Source organism: Chiloscyllium plagiosum, chromosome 32 (genome assembly GCF_004010195.1).
Source record: "Chiloscyllium plagiosum isolate BGI_BamShark_2017 chromosome 32, ASM401019v2, whole genome shotgun sequence".
In the NCBI taxonomy this organism is placed as follows: Eukaryota; Metazoa; Chordata; class Chondrichthyes; order Orectolobiformes; family Hemiscylliidae; genus Chiloscyllium; species Chiloscyllium plagiosum.
Window position 1 is genome coordinate 23,048,047 of NC_057741.1, and position 20,189 is coordinate 23,068,235.

The 20,189-nt window shown below is 41.0% G+C and overlaps 1 protein-coding gene across 1 annotated transcript in view; it reads right to left on the minus strand.

Annotated features, from left to right (window-relative positions):
- Positions 1-349: 349 nt before the first annotated feature.
- LOC122539250 (golgin subfamily A member 6-like protein 22) overlaps positions 350-20,189 on the minus strand; it is a 34,583-nt gene continuing 14,743 nt past the window's right edge. Inside the window, exons 3-10 of the mRNA XM_043673952.1 lie at positions 18,719-18,866; positions 15,409-16,128; positions 13,274-13,333; positions 7,867-7,923; positions 6,261-6,332; positions 3,003-3,132; positions 1,098-1,237; positions 350-379 (exon numbers count right to left, since the gene is read on the minus strand). Of these exons, the coding sequence (XP_043529887.1) occupies positions 350-379; positions 1,098-1,237; positions 3,003-3,132; positions 6,261-6,332; positions 7,867-7,923; positions 13,274-13,333; positions 15,409-16,128; positions 18,719-18,866 (1,357 nt within the window). The remainder of the gene's footprint in view (positions 380-1,097; positions 1,238-3,002; positions 3,133-6,260; positions 6,333-7,866; positions 7,924-13,273; positions 13,334-15,408; positions 16,129-18,718; positions 18,867-20,189) is intronic.

A 20,189-nucleotide genomic window follows, 5' to 3' on the forward strand; every position in this document is an offset into this window, starting at 1 on the left:
TTGTGGGAGGAAACCGGAGCACCCGGAGGAAACCCACGTAGACACGGGGACAATGTGCAAACTCCACACAGACAGTCACCTGAGGTTGGAATCAAACCCGTGTCCCTGGTGATATGCGGCAGCAGGGCTAACCACTGAGCCACTGTTCCAGTAAACCATTCGAGGAAGGATCAGTTACAATGTTACTACACAACTTGAATCCCAAACAATGGAGTTGGTTAGCTCTGGTGGCTGGATAGCTGGTGAGTGATGCAACCAATGTGGGTTCAATTCCTGTACTGGCTGAGGTTACTACAAGGGACTCTTCTTCTCAACTTCTCCCCTCGCCTGAAGCATGATAGCCCTCAGGTTAAAACCACCACCAGTTCTGTGCACCAATCTAATGAGAGAACAGACTTATTAGTTTGGTAAGACCATGGTTTATCCCAAATGAAGATTGGTAGCTGGAAAGCTGTTTTCTTGGATGATAGATTATTGTAGCAAATTATGGCATTATAACAGATGGTTTTCACACAACTAGTGTTTATTTATTGAATAATATTGAAGCCATCGATGTAAATCTTTTCAGCTCAGGAGAAACACTTTTTCAATTAGACTTTCAAGTTCAATGACCAGACTCAATCATAAGGCTGATCTCTTGACAAAATGTTGAGTTATGTTCCTAGGCCTGTTTTTACACAGGGATAGACTTTCTTTCCCCAAGAATGAAAAATTTGAATTCTGCCATTTTCCTCAGCTGAAATAGTAATTAGAAATTTTGTTTTCGAAGCAGTTTTGTTGCAACAGTGACTCGAAATTCACTGAAAATATAATATTTGGCATTACTTAGTTTACATTGACATGACAAAATCATTATTGTTGAATTTTATTTTATGCATTTGAAATGTTTAGTGAACGCTGTGGGCATTAAGGTGAAATATGGTCATGCTGGACAACCAAGAATTGCTCCAGTTTTCTTCATCTGGTTCAAACTGCTATAACCTCAGGTCAGATTCATACAGCATACTTAGTTATGAAGTAAAACAAATATGTAAAAAAATGATAGTGATTGGAACTTTTTTCATCTACATTTAAATTTACTCGGAGGTGTTCCTTACCTTCTCCACATCCCCGCTTCTAAGAACCTGCATTAGATCTGCTAACAGACAAGAGTTTGCTTCAAGAAATGGGATTATATGTCCTTCCTTCACAGCTGCAGATAATTTTGGGTAATCGCAGACACTTTCAGAAGCCAGTTCTGTTGAAAAGCACACAAAAAATGACCAAGATGTATTAAAATTTTCACTACCTCAAACAAGTTATATGTTTCATTTTTTTCCCCCCAAACTGGTAGGAAGGAGTGTGCTCTACTTTTTAAAATCAATGAAGATCAGAGGAAACCTTAACAAATTATGTAAAAATATTAAGTTTAAATCACGATAAATTAAATCCATAGAACATCTGTATCCTAGCATTGCAAATTTGATCCAGTCAGTTTTCTCACACATTAACATCAGTACCAGACAAGGAGGTTTAGTTAAAATATCCCCATAAACAAACATATTAGTCTGAAATTAGAGATGAGGAGGAATTTATCAGAAGTTTATATCCAGTAAGTTAAAAATCACACGACACCAGGTTATACACCAACAGGTTTATTTGGAAGTTGAGAAGTGGGGCGCTGGAAAAACGCAGCAGGTCAGGCAGCATTCGAGAAGGAGAATTGATGTTTCAGACATAAGCCCTTCATCATGAATGTGGTGAGGAGGGGCACAAGGGAGCTGAGAGATAAATAGGAGGAGGGGTGTGGGGCTGCGGCTGGGGGGAAGGTAGATTGGAAAGTGATAGATAGATGCAGGTGGGGGTGATGGTGATAGGTCATAGGTAAGGATGGAACAGATAGGTGGGAAGGAAGACAGACAGGTCGGACAGTACAAGAGGGCAGTGCCTGGTTGGAGGGTTGGATCTGGGATGAGGTAGGGAGAGGGAAGGTGAGGAAACTATGTGTATGACACTATTACCTTTTGCTATAAATGCTGTGTCCTATGATCCTACTCCACTAACTCCCTAATGAAGGAGCAGCTCTCCGAAAGCTTTGTACTTCCAAATAAACCTGTCGGATTATAACCTGGTGTTGTGTGATCTTTAACTTTGTCCACCCCAGTCCAACACAGGCAGCTCCACATTATATCTAGTAAGGCAGACTAGGAGGTTTAATTGAGAGAGCTGCTGACGTTTCAGAGGTCAAGTCTTCACTTTTCTTTCCAGTTAATACTCAACTTGAACTGCTGAAATCTGGAATGGACATCAAACACAGAGGAAGAGAGCTCTCTCCTATTTTTGGCATGGCTAGTCTCAGAAATTTGTCAAACAAAAAAATGCACAGGCCATGAACAGGAACAGTGTGACATGCCCTCTTAATTTAGAATACAACAAGGACCGTTATAAACATTTTACATTTATACACAAAAACAGAACGGATTTGCAGTTTACAAAAAGACCTGCCTCACCAGAACATTCATTTCCTGGAAGGAAGATACACATGTGAGAACCCGTGTGAAACTATGGCATCCAGGTGACACGCAAAAGACCCTTCTTTGTTATGATCCCTGGCTCATGGTGTATGACTGCATATTTGGGCAGTAAAGGGTTTCCTGACTGTGGGGGATGCAAGATCCATTTGCAACCCAGGCAGGTGACCTAAAAGACAATGTAGTGTCCATCCAAAACCTTCAGTAAGGATATACTGGAAAAATGCTTGAAAAGAGATTACTTAACATTAAACATGAATTGCATCAAAATAAAGAAGCTTTGAGAGAAGATTTATGTGGAATATTTTGTAATACTGAAATGTTTAAGCCTCTTGAAACAAAAACATTAAACCTCACTTGGTGTCATGGAAAATCATCGTTTTACCGTACAACAAGTCCATAGCAAATACAATAATTGACAATATGATGTACATTGATTAAAGAGATTAAGGAGGTTGACTGAAGCATGTAATGTCATGTACAAAGACCTACTTGCAATGATCAAGGCCTCTTGAACGCACTGTCCAATGGACGGAGTCTGAGTGGTTTTGTTCCGAGCTGAGTCCAGAACAGCTGCCCACTTGCTCTGCAACAATTCTTCTCGAAATAAAATGTCTCCATTCTGATTGAGACCAAAATACTTAAAAGTTAGTGGATCCTTTTTGAACTGAAGCCTTCTATGTAACCTATGAACATCTACATAATTAATATCTGGCATAGATCCTTGCCACGAATAAAGGTAATTTTCACTTTTCTGTTCGAAACTGGCAGAATGGTTCACCAGCCCCTTATACAAACTCCCCATATTTTACTTCCTTTGGAAATTAAGATCACGCAGGTGATCAATTCTCAGTTTACTTTCTAAATAGGAAAATTATACTCATTAAATCTGGAGGTGGTGGATTAAATCTGAAAGAAAAACAAATCAGATTTGTAACTGCTTTATTGATTCAAATAACCTGAATTGAGTACAGGTGTTGGGAGGTCATGTTGCGGCTGTACAGGACATTGGTTAGGCCACTGTTGGAATATTGTGTGCAATTCTGGTCTCCTTCCTATCGGAAGGATGTTCTGAAACTTGAAAGGCTTCAGAAGAGATTTACAATGATGTTGCCAGGGTTGGAGGATTTAAGCTATTGGGAAAGGTCGAATAGGCTGGGGCTGTTTTCCCTGGAGCATCAGAGACTGAGGGGTGACCTTACAGAGGTTTATAAAATCAAGAGGGGCATGGATAGGATAAATAGACAGTCTTTTGCCTGGGGTGGGCATGTCCAGAACTAGAGGGAGTAAGTTTAGGGTGAGTGGGGAAAGATATAAAAGGGACCTAAGGGGCAACCTTTTCACAAAGAGGGTGGTGCGTGTGAGGAATGAGCTGCCAGAGGAAGTAGTGGAGGCTGGTACAATTATAGCATTCAAAAGGCATCTGGATGGAAAAATGATTAGGAAGGGTTGAGAGGGATATGAGCCAAGTGCTGGCAAATGGGACTAGTTTAGTTTGGGATATCTGGAGGGCATGGGTGGGTTTGACCGAAGGGTCTGTTTCCACGCTGTACATCCCCATGACTCTATGGTTAACTTAGTCAATAAAATAGAAGAGAAGGCTACCATTCACAAGAAGACCACACAGAAACCAACACCGTGGGCGGCACGGTGGCATAGTGGTTAGCACTGCTGCCTCACAGCGCCAGAGACCCGGGTTCAATTCCCGACTCAGGCGACTGACTGTGTGGAGTTTGCACATTCTCCTTGTGTCTGCGTGGGTTTCCTCCGGGTGCTCCGGTTTCCTCCCACAGTCCAAAGATGTGCAGGTCAGGTGAATTGGCCATGCTAAATTGCCCGTAGTGTTAGGTAAAAAGGGGTACATGTAGGAGTATGGGTGGGTTGCGCTTCGGCGGGTCGGTGTGGACTTGTTGGGCTGAAGGGCCTGTTTCCACACTGTAAGTAATCTAATCTAAAAAAACAGCTACTGAACTTTCTTAAAAAGCTACCAATGTTGGAGCAATAACTCAGACTATGTTTTTCAACCAGCAATCTAAAAAGGTTGCTTCAACAAGTCATTCTTCATTCATTATTAACATGTCACTGTTTTTAGCAAGGTCTAACCCTAGGTGACCTTGAGCTGATTACATGGACCCCTCATCTTTCAGTATTTTCTAGTCCATATTGCAATAAACAGGCAATTCTAGAATTTTGACCGAGTTATAACGAAGGAATGCAACACATGCCCAAGTCAGGATGATGTGACATTTGAGGGCACTCTGGTCATGCCCATCATAATTACAATTAATTTTTCTTTAGCTTACAGCAAAACATATCAAACCATAAAGCTCTTGTTCATTCAAATAGCATCCTTCCTTTTTCAATTTTTCAGCTGAACTGGATAAGGCAAGATCTTTTTTTTTTACATTGTTCTAATTTCTTACCAGGAGTATACCCAATACTACAATAATAATATTCAAGTGATGGATATGAGCCATGCATTATCTTCTCAATTACTATCAGCATGTCAAAACTGAATGCTGAGTCAATCTCTTCACCCATGGTACTCAATACTGTCAGCTCTCTTTGTATTTGGCAGCATTGATACGAAAGAAACGTACTAAAGTAACTGGAAGAAACGTGCTATAATGACCTAAAATGGTAACACTCATCCACGAGGCTACATCAAGCTTTGAGTCACAGTGTCTTCACAGTGGGGCAGAGAAAAGGCAGAGAAGGAAAGCAATGGGAGACAATCCTACACTATAATATGGAACATCCTGCCTTATTTCCCCAAAGAGCTGTGGGTAGCAAATGGTTGCTTGAAGACCTATGGCAGAAATCAGTGACCCTGAGTAGGCAAGTTTCTCAAACTGAAAGACAGCAATTGACCAGAGAGTGCAGTATTTCAATTTTAATACACATTGGGGATTTAGACGACAGAAAGAAAAGAATGCACAAAATTAGCATTTATTTTCCATCATAAACTTCAAGAAATATTACTTATATAGGTCCAGCTCTCCACAGGAGAATTGAGTGTCCTATTTGTTATTTGGAACTAAAGAGAAATTCTGTAGTATGAGAGTAGATTAAACTGATCTGTAGCAGAGGTGCAGTGTATTACTGGAAACAACACAACAGGAAAAGTAATGTAGAGCTGATAGCTAATTTATAAGGATGTCACCCATATCAATGCTAGTGCAAGAATACGACATTTTGCCATACAGCAAGCTGACCTAACCAAAGTGATTGGCTGTGTAACCAAATCTGAAAGGCTTGATCACTAGCTTCTCAAAGGGGATGTACATAGGCCGCTGGAGCTTTCATACTTCTGGCCATCACACAAGTGCATAATTGACGCAATTAATGTCATGATCTTGGATTCACTTCATCAGCTGGGATCCCCAGCTTCTGTTCCAGCTCTCTGGAAGGACAAAGTGCCCCAGCCAACTTTACTTCTACATAAAAGAATCTGAGACTATAAAACTAATTACTTCCAAAGATACTTCTTTGCAGCAGGAATTTCTTCCAACAGAGAGGAAAAGCTCTGATTCTGTAGCAGAGGAAAATCTGGTACTTTCATCACAAAAAAATGTCATAGAAGGCCTTTTTGAAAATTCTGGAAAATATCTGCTTGTTTGTTTCATGTAACCAGTTCGGAAAAGTATATTACATTTAATAGTGTAATTCTATTCATTTGCCAACACTAGTATTAAGGGGTACAAAGCATACTTGTGTTGCTGAAGGTGAAACTCCTATTTCTTGAGTTACCTGCAGCTGGGATCGCAAGTGAGTTAAGGAGTTCTTTAGGTCTCTGTATCTGTTTGGCGAGGTTTCCTCATCCTACAAGGGCAAGGAAACACAACATCAATTTAACTGTGATAATGCCAAAGCAAAGTTTCATTCTCAACAATTGTTTTGGCAGAGTTTGCAGTGGCCTGTAAAGAGTTTGAATGTTCATTTTGGCCTAACCCACTTTGAACTTTGAATTTCGACATATCTATTTGAAAAATGCTCCCTGAAGTTGGGGGTGGGGCAGCAGGACCAGTGGAAGAGGGGGTGTGGTGTCAGATGAAACTTTGGAGTTGTGAAATGTGAGGCAGCAATAACCACTCCAGAGTTCTAACCATGTTATCACCATTATATAGCTGTACTCCCGCTCTCAATTTTCACTCGGATAATGTTTAAGCTTCAAAATGGGGCAACAGAGGGAAGAAGTTTTGGAATTCCCAACAAATTAATCACACAGATTATAACTCATGGTTCAATGACTTATGTTTATTGTCACTTACTTTTTTATTCTACCAAAAGGACAGTCTTTTAAAAATATCTATATTGATGGCATGTGGTCAACAATGTGGGTTCAATTCCCATTCTGGATGAGGTATGTTTGAGACCTGAGTGTGGTGCTGGAAAAACACAGCAGGTTAGGCAGCATCCAAGGAGCAGAAGAATCGGTGTTTCGGGCAAAAGCCCTTCATCAGGAATAAGGCTGTGAGCTGAGGGGGTGGAGAGATAAATGGAAGGGGGATGGGGATGGGGAGGGAAGGTAGCTGAGAATGCAATAGATGGATGGAGATGGGGGTAATGGCGATAGGTTGGAGAGGAGGATGGAGCGGATAGGTGGGAAGGAAGATGGACAGGTAGGACAGTTCAAAAGAGCGGTGCCAAGTTGGCAAGTTGGAACTGGGATAAGGTGGGGGGAGAGGAAATGAGGAAACTGGTGAAATCCACATTGATGCCGTGGGGTGGAGGGTCGCGAGGTGGAAGATGAGGCATTCTTCCTCCAGGCTGAGCACTTCAACTCTCCCTCCTAATCTGCCAAGGTCATGCAGGTCCTCCTCCATCGCCACTCCCTAAACACCCTCCTCTCCGACCTATCACCATTACTCCCACCTCTATACACCTATTGCACTCTCAGCTATCTCCACCCCAGCCTCAACCCCCTCCCCAATCGCACCACTTCCTCGGCTCACAGCCTCTTTCCTGATAAAGGGCATTTGCCTGAAACATCGATTCTCCTGCTCCTCGGATGCTGCCTGACCTGCTGTGTTTTTCCAGCGCCACACTCTTGACTCTAATCTCCAGCATCTGCAGTCCTCACTTTCGCCTATGTTTGAAACCTGCTACTTGTTTCTACTCAGATAACAACTCAATATTTTCATGTTACACTGGGTAAGACAGTATCAATCTGACACCCACAAGTTACTGAGATAACTTTGATAATCACCTTCAGCTGAAAACACTGATAAACACAGCTGCTCTCCAGCATCACTGGAATTGAGCAAATAACCTCAAATAAGACACAATTTTTGCATTATTTTCCTACTGAATTGCACTAACTTTCTGCAGAATAATTATCAGAGTCTGAGCTTACCATGTGCTGAAATACTGCACTGCAGATGCTGCTCAGGTGCTTACACTTGGAAGTTACCTAAAGCAGAAAAATAAGAATTTCAGCAATCGACAATAATATGGCAGTGGGACTGTATTCTCCCTTCAAAATTACGGGACAACATGTTTCACGCTCTCAAATTCCCTCTTACCACATGCATAGTTGCTTTAGTATGTGTTAATATTGGTTAGGTTCCCATGTTTTTGTAGATGAGTCTTGGACATGGAGGAGTTTTTTATGTCCCTTATGAAATTCCCTTCCAGTGTCATGTGGAGATTTTGTGAACTAGTCACATCAGTTATAAAGTGAATTAAAAGTTATAATTATTGAGCTCCAGCACTGCACCTCTGAGGGAAGGAATGGATTTTCTTATTGCAATAACAGCTTACATTTGTCTCAAATCGTGGAGTCATTTATAGTTCCTCTCACGTAGCAGGATAACATAAGCTGCTTTCTTCAGAGAAATGTGATCAAATAAAATTTGACACTATGCCACACGACAATATTAAGGCATCGACCAATAAATTGCTTATATCCTCTTTCAATAGACGAGGTAGGTTTTTAAGAGCACCTTAAAGGAACAGAGAGAAGTTGAGAGGTTCCAGTAAGGATTTCCAGAGCACGGCACCTTAATGGGCAAAGGTTCGGTCATCAATGCAGTGGCTGCATTTCAGAATGCTCATCAGGCCTGAGTTTGGGGAGCTCTGATATTTCAAAAGGTTGTAACATGAAGGAGACTACAGAGCTAGAACGGGACAAAGTCTTGGAGAGATTTGGAAACTGGGAGAAAGCGAGGGAGAATGAAACCAGATTACGCATCCATTGTATTCAGTTGTTTTGTTAAATGTGGATCAATCTTCATAATTGATTCTTGTTAACTTTAAAAGAATAGCATTCTACATTTGATTTATTTTGACATTGGAAAATACGAACTGCAGTTCCATTCTACTTTTATATCGATTATCGACTTCCTCTAAGTATTTCTTGACACACAAGTAGAGTCTCCCCTATATTGGAAAGGTGAGAAACAGAAAGCAGGAAACAACAGACAAGTTAGCATAATAAAAAGCGAAAGAACCTCAGGCGCTGTAAATCAGAAACAAAAATAGAAACTTCCGGAAAAGCTCAGTAGGTTTGGCTGAATCTTTGGAGAGAAGTCAGAGTTAACATTTCAGATCGAGTGACCCTTCCTCAGAATTGATAGTAGTTAGGAAAGTGTCAGCTGATATGCAGAAGATAGGGAGGGGGGAAGGGGTAAGGAGGAAATGTTAGGTGAGAATAGAGCTCAGAGAGAGAGAAGAACTGTTGGGACAGACAAAGGAGTGGATAATGATCTGGCTAGGAGGGTGAAAAGCTATTAATGGGGACTATTAGTACTAACAATGGTTGTGTTTATTAGCAGACTGTGATAACAATGCCTAGTGAGTTAGACTTGGGATAAAGACATGGGAGAGTTCAAGCCCTAAAATTATTGAATCAATATTGAGTCCAGAAGGCCGCAGCCCTCGAGCAGAAAATGAGGGTCAGTTGACCTGAAACATTAACTCTGACTTCTCTCCACAGATGCAGCCAGACCTGCTAAGTTAGCTTAACATCTATCTAAAGAAAAGTGCGAGAATCTATTATTGACAATAACAGCAGGCTACTTGGAATATCTCAGTGCAATCTGGCAGGGGTAACATAGTTGTGTGGATTTGACTAATTTATTAGGGTTCTTTGAGGAAGTAGCAAATGAAGTTGAGAAAGGGAAATCTGTGGATGTACCGTGCTTAAAGGTCCAGGAGACATGTGACAAGCTGCCACATGAAAGGTTACTTCACAAAATAAGAGCTTACTGCTTATGGAGAGCCAAAGGAAAATACAGAGTAGGCATAAATGGTCATATTTTAGCTGGCAAGGTATAACAAGTAGCGAGCCAATGTAATAGTGCTGGGGCTTTGACTACTTAAAATCTGTATTGGTGACATGAATGACATGATCAAGTATTGTTTTTAAGTTTGCTAATGACCCAAGCAGCATATTATTCAAATGAAAAGACATTACAGAGCTTTGAGGAACAGAGGGATCTAGTATATAAACCACCAAAAGTTATCAGTCTGCAGGTCCAGCAAGTGATTAGGAAGAAATATGGAATATTGCTGTAAAAACTGGAAATGATGGAGATATTCATCAGGTTTGGCGGTTCTTTGGAGAGAGAAACAAAGTTAACATTTCCAGACCAATATGATTCTTCTTCAGATCCCCTCGTTGTTTATTGCAAGTGGAATTCAATATAAAAATTAGGGAAGTTGTGTTACAGCTATATAGAACCATATTAAGATTGCTGTGTAAAGTTTTGGCCTCCTTATTTGAGAGATTGCATAATTGCATTAGAAATATTTCAGAGTAGGTTCATAGAACCATACAGTACGAAACAGCGAATTCAGCCAATCAAGTCTGTAGTACCAAAATACCAAGAAATATACACAGGTCTCACTTTCCAGCATCAGCCCCTTAGCTTTGAATGTTATAACATTCAAAAAGTACTTGGATGAGTACTTGTAATGTTGTGAAGTTACCAGCCTTAACTACCCTCCCAGGCAATGCATTCCAGACCCCCACCACTCTGGGTGAAAAACATTTTCATTTGACTAATTTGGTGTAGTCTATCCAATAAGGAGAGGTTAGGGATTACTTGGAGTTCTGAAGAATGAAAAGCAATCTTATTGAAACATATATGTTCCTGAGCGATTTGACAGAGTAAATTATTTTAAAAAAAGGACCTTTCCCCTTGTGAGAGAGACTAGATCTAGAGTTTAAAAATTAGGGGTCTCCCATTTACGATGGAGATGAGAGCAACTTTTTTCCCTAGAGACCCTTCCCCAGACAGCAGTGAAGCCAGTGTCACCAAAACTTTTTTAAGGCAGAGGGAGATAGATTCTTGAGTAACGAGGGAATTAAAGGCAGTTGGGGTTAAGCCAGGAAGTATAGATGAAGGAACAAGCAGATCAACCACAATTTTGTTGGTGGAGGAAGCTCGAAAGTCCACTTAGGCTACTCATTCCTTATCTATGTATTTGGATTATATAACTGTCTTCCGAATTAGATGAAATCTCGATAGGTACTATTTCTATCAGGTCATTGTGCATTTGGATTCCAGAAATGACTGTGGATGGACTCTGGATGAACATTTTGGGGAAACAGCCAATTAAGAGAGTTACCCCTCCGTCCCCCTGCCCCCAACTTCCAAACCCACCCTGGAGCCCAGCAAATTAAAGCCAATGCAACCAGGAAGGCTAAGAGAGGCTCCCAAGAATTGTAGCGGCTGCAACCAGCTCAGTGTAGGTGGAGAGCCTACCTTCCTGAGCATCTTGAACTGGTCTTGACATCAGTAGCACCACCACTGAGTACTGACTTTCTCTGGGACATGTAATTTCTATCCTGATCTGACAGCAGAGTTAATATCAGGCTATTGCCTGTACTGGTAAGTTTTAGTTACAATAGACTGGGGTCGTTTCCTCAAAGCTAGAAGACAGAGGATGAAGGAGACACGATTGAGATGCACTAAATTATGAGGGGCATAAATATACTAGAAACCTTTCCCAGTGGTGAAGCAATTCATGACCGCGGGGCACAGATTTAAGGTAATGGGCAGATTTAGAGAGGGTGTGAGGAAGAATGTATTTACTCAGTGGGTGATGGGGTCTGGAACTCACTGCCTGTAAGAGTGATAGAGGCAGAAACCTCATAATATTTAAGAAGGATTTAGATGTGTACTTGCAATGCATAGATATAAAGGCTATGGGCCAAGTGCTGGAAAAATTGGACTAGAATAATCAGGTGATAGTTTTTGACCAGCACAGACATCATGGGCCAAAGGGTCTTTTTTCTGTGCTACAGGACTCTATGGCTCAAAGAAGTGTGTAACATTCTCCCTCAATTTGTAAGGTGGTGTTTGGGTATTCAACAAAGTGCCTCAGAATCACACAGCTGGATCTTCTATTTTTCCAAAATGTTTTCTCAATTACAATTCTAATCACATGTGTGCATGTTTCATGGTTTGCACAGCACAATGGCGGAAAGGACAGCTGCACTTTGAACCTGCCCTGAAGCATGCTGGTATTTTGACATAACTCAGTGGATCCAAGGTCACTTCTCCAGTTCCCATCACTCCCATAACAACCACAAATGTTACTTCTGTCCACTCCCCAACACAGGAAAATCAAGGCCAGTGTCTTCAGTTGATGAAATAAAAACTTTCTCAAGCTTAGAACACTTTCTACACAATTAAATACTTTGAAGTATTGTCTCTGTTGTAATGAGGGAAATGTGAAAACAAATAGGGAAAATGCAGCTGTCAGTTGACAAGTAATCCAGGTTCCAAGACCAATGTTCTGGGAATGAGTTTCAAATCTAACAATGGGAGCTGGCAGAATTTGAATTAAATTATCATGGAATATAAAGCTAGTGTTGGTGATGGTGGCCATGACAACTATCACTGATTGCTGTAAAAACCCATCTGTTGCCTTAATTTTATTTAGGGAAGGGAATTTGCCATTCTTGATTCTGACTTGCCCTCTGAAATGGCTGAGCAGGCAATTCAATTCAAGGGCAATTAGGGATGGACAATAAATGCAGCCTTGGCCAGGGACACTAACATCGTGTGAAAGAACATAGAAAAATTCTACACAAAACAGGATCCCATAAGCTACAATGTGATAATGACCAAACAATCAGATTCAGTGATATTAGTTGATGGGTTAATATTGAATAGGATAGTGATCTTCAGGGTAGGTGGAGTTTCCAGATCCCCAGAGTTAAATCATCTCATTTCAGTTGTCCCACAGAATGTTTTTTGATGGATAATTATGAGTCAAGATATGACGAAAACCAACCTATATTCCATTAAATAGACTCGGTCAGTTGTCTCCAAGTGCTTTGAGGATAAATGTTTCTTACTTAACCAGTATTTTTGCTTTCAATTGGACTTCATTTCTGAAATAGAGCTTAATCATCAGTCATCAATTTTTCAATAATCTGAACATAAAATTATCGCACAGAAGATTGAATGCTCTGACCTAAGAGCAAATCAGTAAAGGGTGACGTTGGTCTGAGTCAGCAGTGAAGAAACTGACACACAGCATATCTGCTGCTGCTAGTGTACCAATATTCTTTCCCAGTGAGTTTGTAAGAATGGGTTTAATTTCTAACCACATTATCCTTCCTACCACTCCCGTCAAACACAGTTCAATTGTTCAGTGAGTAAGACACATGCACAGATAAAACTATTACATTCATTCAGTCCCTTGTGCAGAAGGAATAAAGTGAGTAAAAAGAATTCAGAAGAAACCACACTCAACAGGTATGGTCGCAAAAAGATCTGAATTGTAAAACAGGGGTTTACTCTGACCTCTAACGAAGTTTCATGTCCTGGTATTTCATCAGAATTTAACTGGAGTTCACTGTTATTCTGGAATAAAAAATAAACAGGTGGCGATTTTAACATCTTGCAATTTATTTCATTTCAAGACTAAAATAAATTAGTCTACCACAAATGTGTTGTTATTTTCTGAACTACAGTAGTTACATGTTTCAAGTGTATAAACGATGTGATTAGATTTCTCCAGAGAGGTGCTTGCAGGGATGTTGAGAAATGGCTTGGCTTTCTTGCCATTGCACCCACATCAGAATGCCACAGGGCACTGGTCCAAATGGCTGTTGCTGGTGACCACTTTAGTGATGGTGAAGTCAATCCATAGGTGGCTTCATTTTAGGGTAGGCAGCAGAAGCAAGAAATGGGGCACTGAGTGTCTAAATTTAACATTCTCATCTTCCGTGCAAATGCCTCCACAGACACATCCCTTCCAATCTCTGTAACCTGCAACAGCCATACACTCTTTGCAAACTCTATTGTTTGGGTTATTTGTGCATTTTTAATACTTTTGCCCACCATATGCTTTATGACCTCACCATGTGATGCTGTTCCTTCAGTGTCAATGACCTGAGCTCTAATTCAAGGCTACATTAAAGAATCTACCTAATTGTCTGCACAACCGTTTACACCAAACATTCTTTACAAGTAACTAAATCCCATATACTAAGTTATTTACAATATAGAAAACATCCAATGTCAAGGCAAGCACAAGGTCTGAGCAAATGGACAGAAGATGATGGCACATATGGTAGAGTGATAGAGATACAGAGATACACAGCACGGACAAACCCTTTGGTCCAACTCATCCATGCTGATCAGATATCCGAACCTAATCTGGTCCCATTTGTCAGCACTTGGCACATATCCCTCTCAACCCTTCCCATTCATATACCCATCCAGATGCCTTTTAAATGCTATAATTGTACCAGCCTCCACCACTCCCTGTGGCAGCTCATTCCATACATGCACCACCCTCTGTGTGAAAAAGTTGCCCCTCAGGTCCCTTTTAAGTCTTTCCCCTCTCACCCTAAATCTATGCCCTCTAGTTCTGGACTCCCCCGCCCCAGGGAAAAGACCTTGTCTATTTAAACTATCCATGTCCCTCATGATTTTATAAACCTCTATAATGTCACCCTTCAGCCTCCAACTCTCCAAGGAAAACAGCCCCAGCCTATTCAGCTTCTCCCTATAACTCACAACCCTCCAACCCTGACAACATCCTTGTAATTTTTTCTGAACCCTTTCAAGTTTCACAACATCCTTCTGATAGAAAGGAGACCCGAACTGCATGCAATATTCCAACAGTGGCCTAACCAATGTCCTGTACAGCTGCAACATGACCTCCCAACCCCTGTACTCAATACTCCGACTAATAAAGGAAAGCATACCAAATGCCTTCTTCATTATCCTATCTACCTGCGACTCTACTTTCAAGGAATTATGGACCTGCACTCCAAGGTCTCTTTGTTCAGCAAAATGGTCATTTTGGACACCATGGCACCTTTTCCAAAATAGGAAACTTGCAGGAAGAAATACTTCACCTGCTTGGAACCACTGCAAGGTGACTTACAGAGACATTTCACAGCAGCACAGCCAAAACCCATTTTTCCAATTATTATAGTTAAGAGCAGAAATTGCAAGCACATTAGTGGACAGTAAAAGCTTGTAAAGTCAACCACTTCCTGGTTTGACAGTCAATTGGATAACCTGTCTGTCATTTCTCCAGGCTTAAGTCAGATATAATACTCGTGCAGAAGGCCTGGCAGATCAGTTCCATGGTAGTCAAATGCATCCACCAATTTTTGGATGGATGCATCCTCCATCAGCCCTAAACTCTACGGGAATTTCACGCTCACCTTGAAATACGGTTCACTTTGGCATATCCACCCCAAATAGTATCCAGCAATTCTGCTTGGAAGTGCTATGAAATCACGAGAATAATACTGAAGCACAAATAATCAGCATTAGGAAGGAGATGTGGAGAGATTAAAATAACACGTCTTTTTGGAGTGCAGGTTTAGTTTTAAATAATAATGTTTAAATGTGGAAGACAACAAAAATAATGAGAACTCTAAATTAGGTATTTTACATTCGGCAACATTATTACTTACTAATGTCATTTTATGCAGTTTATTCTTCTCCTCGACTAAGCTCTCCAGTTTCTCTTTTTCTTCTAGCACTTCTTTCAGGTAATTTTCATTCTCCTGAATTTCTTTTAGTTCTGCTCTAAGCTTCTCATTCTCCTCTTCCAGTTCCTCAGTTTGCTCTTGCAGACTGCTCTCCGATAACTTCAACTCGTGGATCCGTGAACGGAAGTCTTCCAGCTTATGTATAAGGAAGTCCTCATTGTCTTCGGCTTGCTGAAGTCTCTCCCTGAGTTGTTCCCTTTCCACGTTAGTTGCCTCTTCTTTCTCTAAAAGCTTATTTAGGTCATCCTGAAGCACGAGAATACTGTCTTTGATTTGGTTTTCTCTTTCTGCCATGGAACGGGCCACGTTGACAAGTTCAGTATCGTGCTCAGAAAGATCTTTACTCCTTTTGCTATGTGCGTTTTCCAGCTTCGTGAACTTTGCCGTAGCTTGCTGAAGCTCAGTTTTCAGGATGACACTGGTCGCATTTAGGTCGATCCTCTCTCTATCCAGTTTGAAGATCTGGCTGTGCAGGAACTGCTCCCGTTCCCTCAGCTTCACCATTTGCTGCTGCTGCTTTTGCTTGTAATGCTCAAAGTACTCAGATTGCTTCTTCATCTCATCCTCTTTCATCCTGAGCTGACTCTGCAAACGCCACAGTTTTCCCTTCAGCATCTCTTCGGACTTCTCCTTTTCAGCAAGCTTCAAAGGAAGATGAGAATAGTGAGGAGACATGTTAGAGCTCTGCAATAACTTACCCTGGGTGTCACTGTCAGAGCAAGTGATATAAGGTGAGATTAGGTCTCCACTAAAGATTATATATTGTATTTCAAATAGTCAGAATTACTCTGAAATCATTCACTCTACTAATCGGAACAGAGAACAGACAGAGCTACTCAGCTTCTTGGGGAGGGATGGGATGGCCATGAGTTTACAGATTGAGTATTACAATTAAACTGATGGCTCAGACTGCCTAGTAGTTTTGAACTGCTAAAACTGGTCTTAACCAATCCCTATTAGTACCACATGACATGATGGAGCACAATCTTAGTGTGAAGATGGGACTTGACCTCCACAAAGACTGGGTGATAATCACTTTTACTAATACTTGCTTTGACAAGTGCGATTGGACAGTGATTCTCATGGCATCCCTGAGTCTTTTGATTACTCTTTCTTTACAGTAAAACATGCCGGGAGAAAACTTCCCAAAAGTACAGTTTCTTTTTCCTAACCAGATCATTAATGTTTCAAAGAACAAACATTAAATACAGAACTTTTTTTACATATGGAAAATAAAAAGGACTAACCAATACCTTTGTAATTCTCTGCCTGTTTTATTTCACATGGAGTTAAAATACAATCACAATATAATAGAATAGAACTTTTCAGTGAGATGGTCATTGGCAACAGAAACAGGCATGTTGACATCACATTTATTTATTCACAACTGACCCAATTTAATGCTCCTTTCTCTCAGTGTCCTATCTTGTTTTAGGGGGAAAAAAACTCAAGGATGGCAAATAATAAGGCAATGCTAAAAAAGAACACCTTAAAAGATCAATTGTGAGCCCCAGTTAGTTCAATTGTTACAAGGAACATGTATACAAAGGCAGAAGCTAAACACAAACACTCTGATAAGAGAAGCTACATGAGTCTTAGTACCGTGACCTTTTCTATTAGGCTATGACCTATTAGCTAACAGTGAATTAAGATGTACACAAACTATTGCTGAGGGAGATCTTGTGGTGCAGTGTATCGTGTCGCTGACTCCGAGTTTTGAAGCTCCAGGTTCCAGTCATATTTCAAGATTAATGTCACATGAGGACAAGGCCTTGTTTGGGTGCAATTCCTATAGTAACTAACCTATCCACAGAGTCATCAACTACTGGTGCAAATTATTGGCTTATGTAACAAGAAACATATTCCTGCTAAAGAGAGTTCAGTGAGTTCCTGAGTGTAACTAATATAACTATCTGTGGAAGCTTTTCATAGATGCACCATTGAAAGTATCCTATCTGGATGCATCAGAGCTTGAAATGCCAACTGCTCTACCCAAGACCGCAAGGAATTACAAAGAGTTGTGAACGCAGCCCAATCTATCAAGCAAACCAGCCTCCCATCCATTGACTCCACCTACACTTCCACTACATCGGAAAAACAGCCAACATCATCAAAGACCCCTCCTACCTTGGTCACATTCTCTTGCACCCTTTTCCATTAAGCAGAAGACACAAATGTTTGAAAACACGTACCAACAGAATCAAGAGCAGCTTCTTCCCCACTGTTATCAGATTTATGAATGGACCTCTCATATATTAGCGTTGATCTTTCTCTGCACCTTCACTGTAGCTGTAACACTATATTCTGCATTCTGTCCTACTACTCTGATATAGTTATGTAAGGTACGACTTGTCTGGTTACAACACTTTTCACTGTATCACGGCACATGTGACAATAACAAATCAAATCAAATCTCCCAAGATACAGACAGATGTCTCCCTACCAGTCTGCTGGAACTTACTGGATCATCTTTGAGGGAGTCAGAGAGGAATGTTCTAAGAATTGTTTTTTATCTAAATTAGCCTAATGTTTTTAATGTCTCTCTTGGGAGTGCCCTTGTAGTTGTTCTTGCTGGTGTCTAGGAAGCTGAAGAGGGAATCACATTGTCTAGAATTTGCACCGTAATTGTTTGGGGCTGGCTCAAAAGGTGATCTCCTCTCTATCCTATTCCCACTTGTGAAATCCTCAAGCTCTACAGGCTATTTGCCCTGGAGCGTCAGAGGCTGAGGGGTGACCTTATAGAGGTTTCAAAAATTATGAGGGGCATGGATAGGATAAATAAGCAAAGTCCTTTCCCTGGGGTTGGGGAGTCCAGAAGTAGAAGGCATAGGTTTAGGGTGAGAGGGGAAAGATATAAAAGAGACCTAAGGGGCAACTTTTTCTCTCAGAGGGTGGCATGGGTATGGAATGAGCTGCCAGAGGAAGTGGTGGAGGCTGGTACAATTACAACAGTTAAGAGGCATTTGGATGGGTATATGAATAGAAAGGGTTTAGAGGGATATGGGCCGGGTGCTGGCAGATGGGACTAGATTGGGTTGGACTATCTGGTCGGCATGGACGGGTTGGACCGAAGGGTCTTTTTCCGTGCTGTGCATCTTTATGACTCAATGACTGTATCCCAACACGACAAAAACATCACCTGGGTGAAGGTTAGGATAATGGATAATTGCTCCATGTCAGATTGTCTGGACGAGCAAGAAAAATGGATGACGGGATTTAGAATGAGCCTTACCGAAAATTTAAGACTCTTCTCGGAAATTTGCAGACTCCGAAGCTTCCCTGCAAGTAGTGGGTCACTGGTCATTGATTGCTGTGATTTGGAAGTTAACTCGTTGATTTTATTCAGAAGCCTTTGCTCTGACAGTTCCAACTCTTGAATTCTAAATAAGAGTAACCGATAGCACAGAGTCAAAAAAATACAAGAAATCCTATGGAACCTTTTACACTGGCATATACATGACTTGTATCATAGGATGTCATTGCTGGCACTTGCTGCTCCATTCCTATGTCAAACACAATGCAAACCGTTTCAGGGTAAAGCTCATATAATTTCTAGCTTCATTCCCCTGTAGAGAAGCCTTCAATGCTCCTCAGATATGTGCTTGTCACTTGAAGAGGAATGAACAATTCAATGTTGTTTTGTAAAAAAGCAGTCAGTGACCCATTGACCATTTGTGCTTCAAAGATTCAGACCCCAGAAATCTCTTTGATCTGTCCAAATCAAGTCTGTACATCAGACACATCATATGCAGAGAAATTCTACCAGAGACCAATAAATGTAAACTCTGCAATGGCACAGCTAATTGTTTTTTTTTTACAAATGACAACATTCAAATGAAACTAAAATGCTTCTAGCTGTAAACGACTTGTTATGAATATTTGCGTTGTATAATTAGGCTCACCAAAAACTCAATAAAATTAGAACCTTTCCCATAGTTTTTTCCATCAACAGTTCCAATATTTGAGATGGAGGAGGCAACAGCTATTGTCACTGCATTCAGGGACCCAGGTAATTTCTGGGGACTCATGGTAAGATCCTGGGAAGCGTTGTCGAACAGAGAGACTTTGGGGTGTAGGTTCACAGTTCATTGAAAGTGGAGTCACAGGTAGACAGGGTAGTGAAGAAGGTGTTTCGTATGCTTGCCTTTATTGGTCAGTGCATTGAGTACAGAGGAACTTTGATTATCTGAACGAGATGGGCAGGCACTATTTCGTTCGGATAATTGATTACAGAGGAAACTCGATTAGCCGAATACCAATTATCCAAAAATCGGATTATCCGAAGGAGATCTCCCAGTCCCGATGGAAACATTACATCAAAGACGTGCTTCCAGCAGTGATCGCATCTTTTGTTTACAGTAATTAAACAGGCACCGTCTCCAAATGACAGACTGCCCACCCTCCCTCTCTCCCTACACTTTACCTGAAGTTCTACAGAGGGGTGTACCCTAAACCCCCCCTTCCCCACATAATCTCTCCAACATTGTCCTGAACAGGGCAAAGGTGGAACCCGTCAAAATGTTGCAGTAAAAGGTTGTGCGGCTGGCGGCAGTGGCTGCGCACATGTGTGTGAGTGTGTGTTTGTGTGTGTGTGTGTGTGTGTGTTTGTGTGTGTGTTTGTGTGTGTGTTTGTGTTTGTGTGTGTGTTTGTGTTTGTGTGTGTGTGTGTGTGTTTGTGTGTGTGTTTGTGTGTGTGTTTGTGT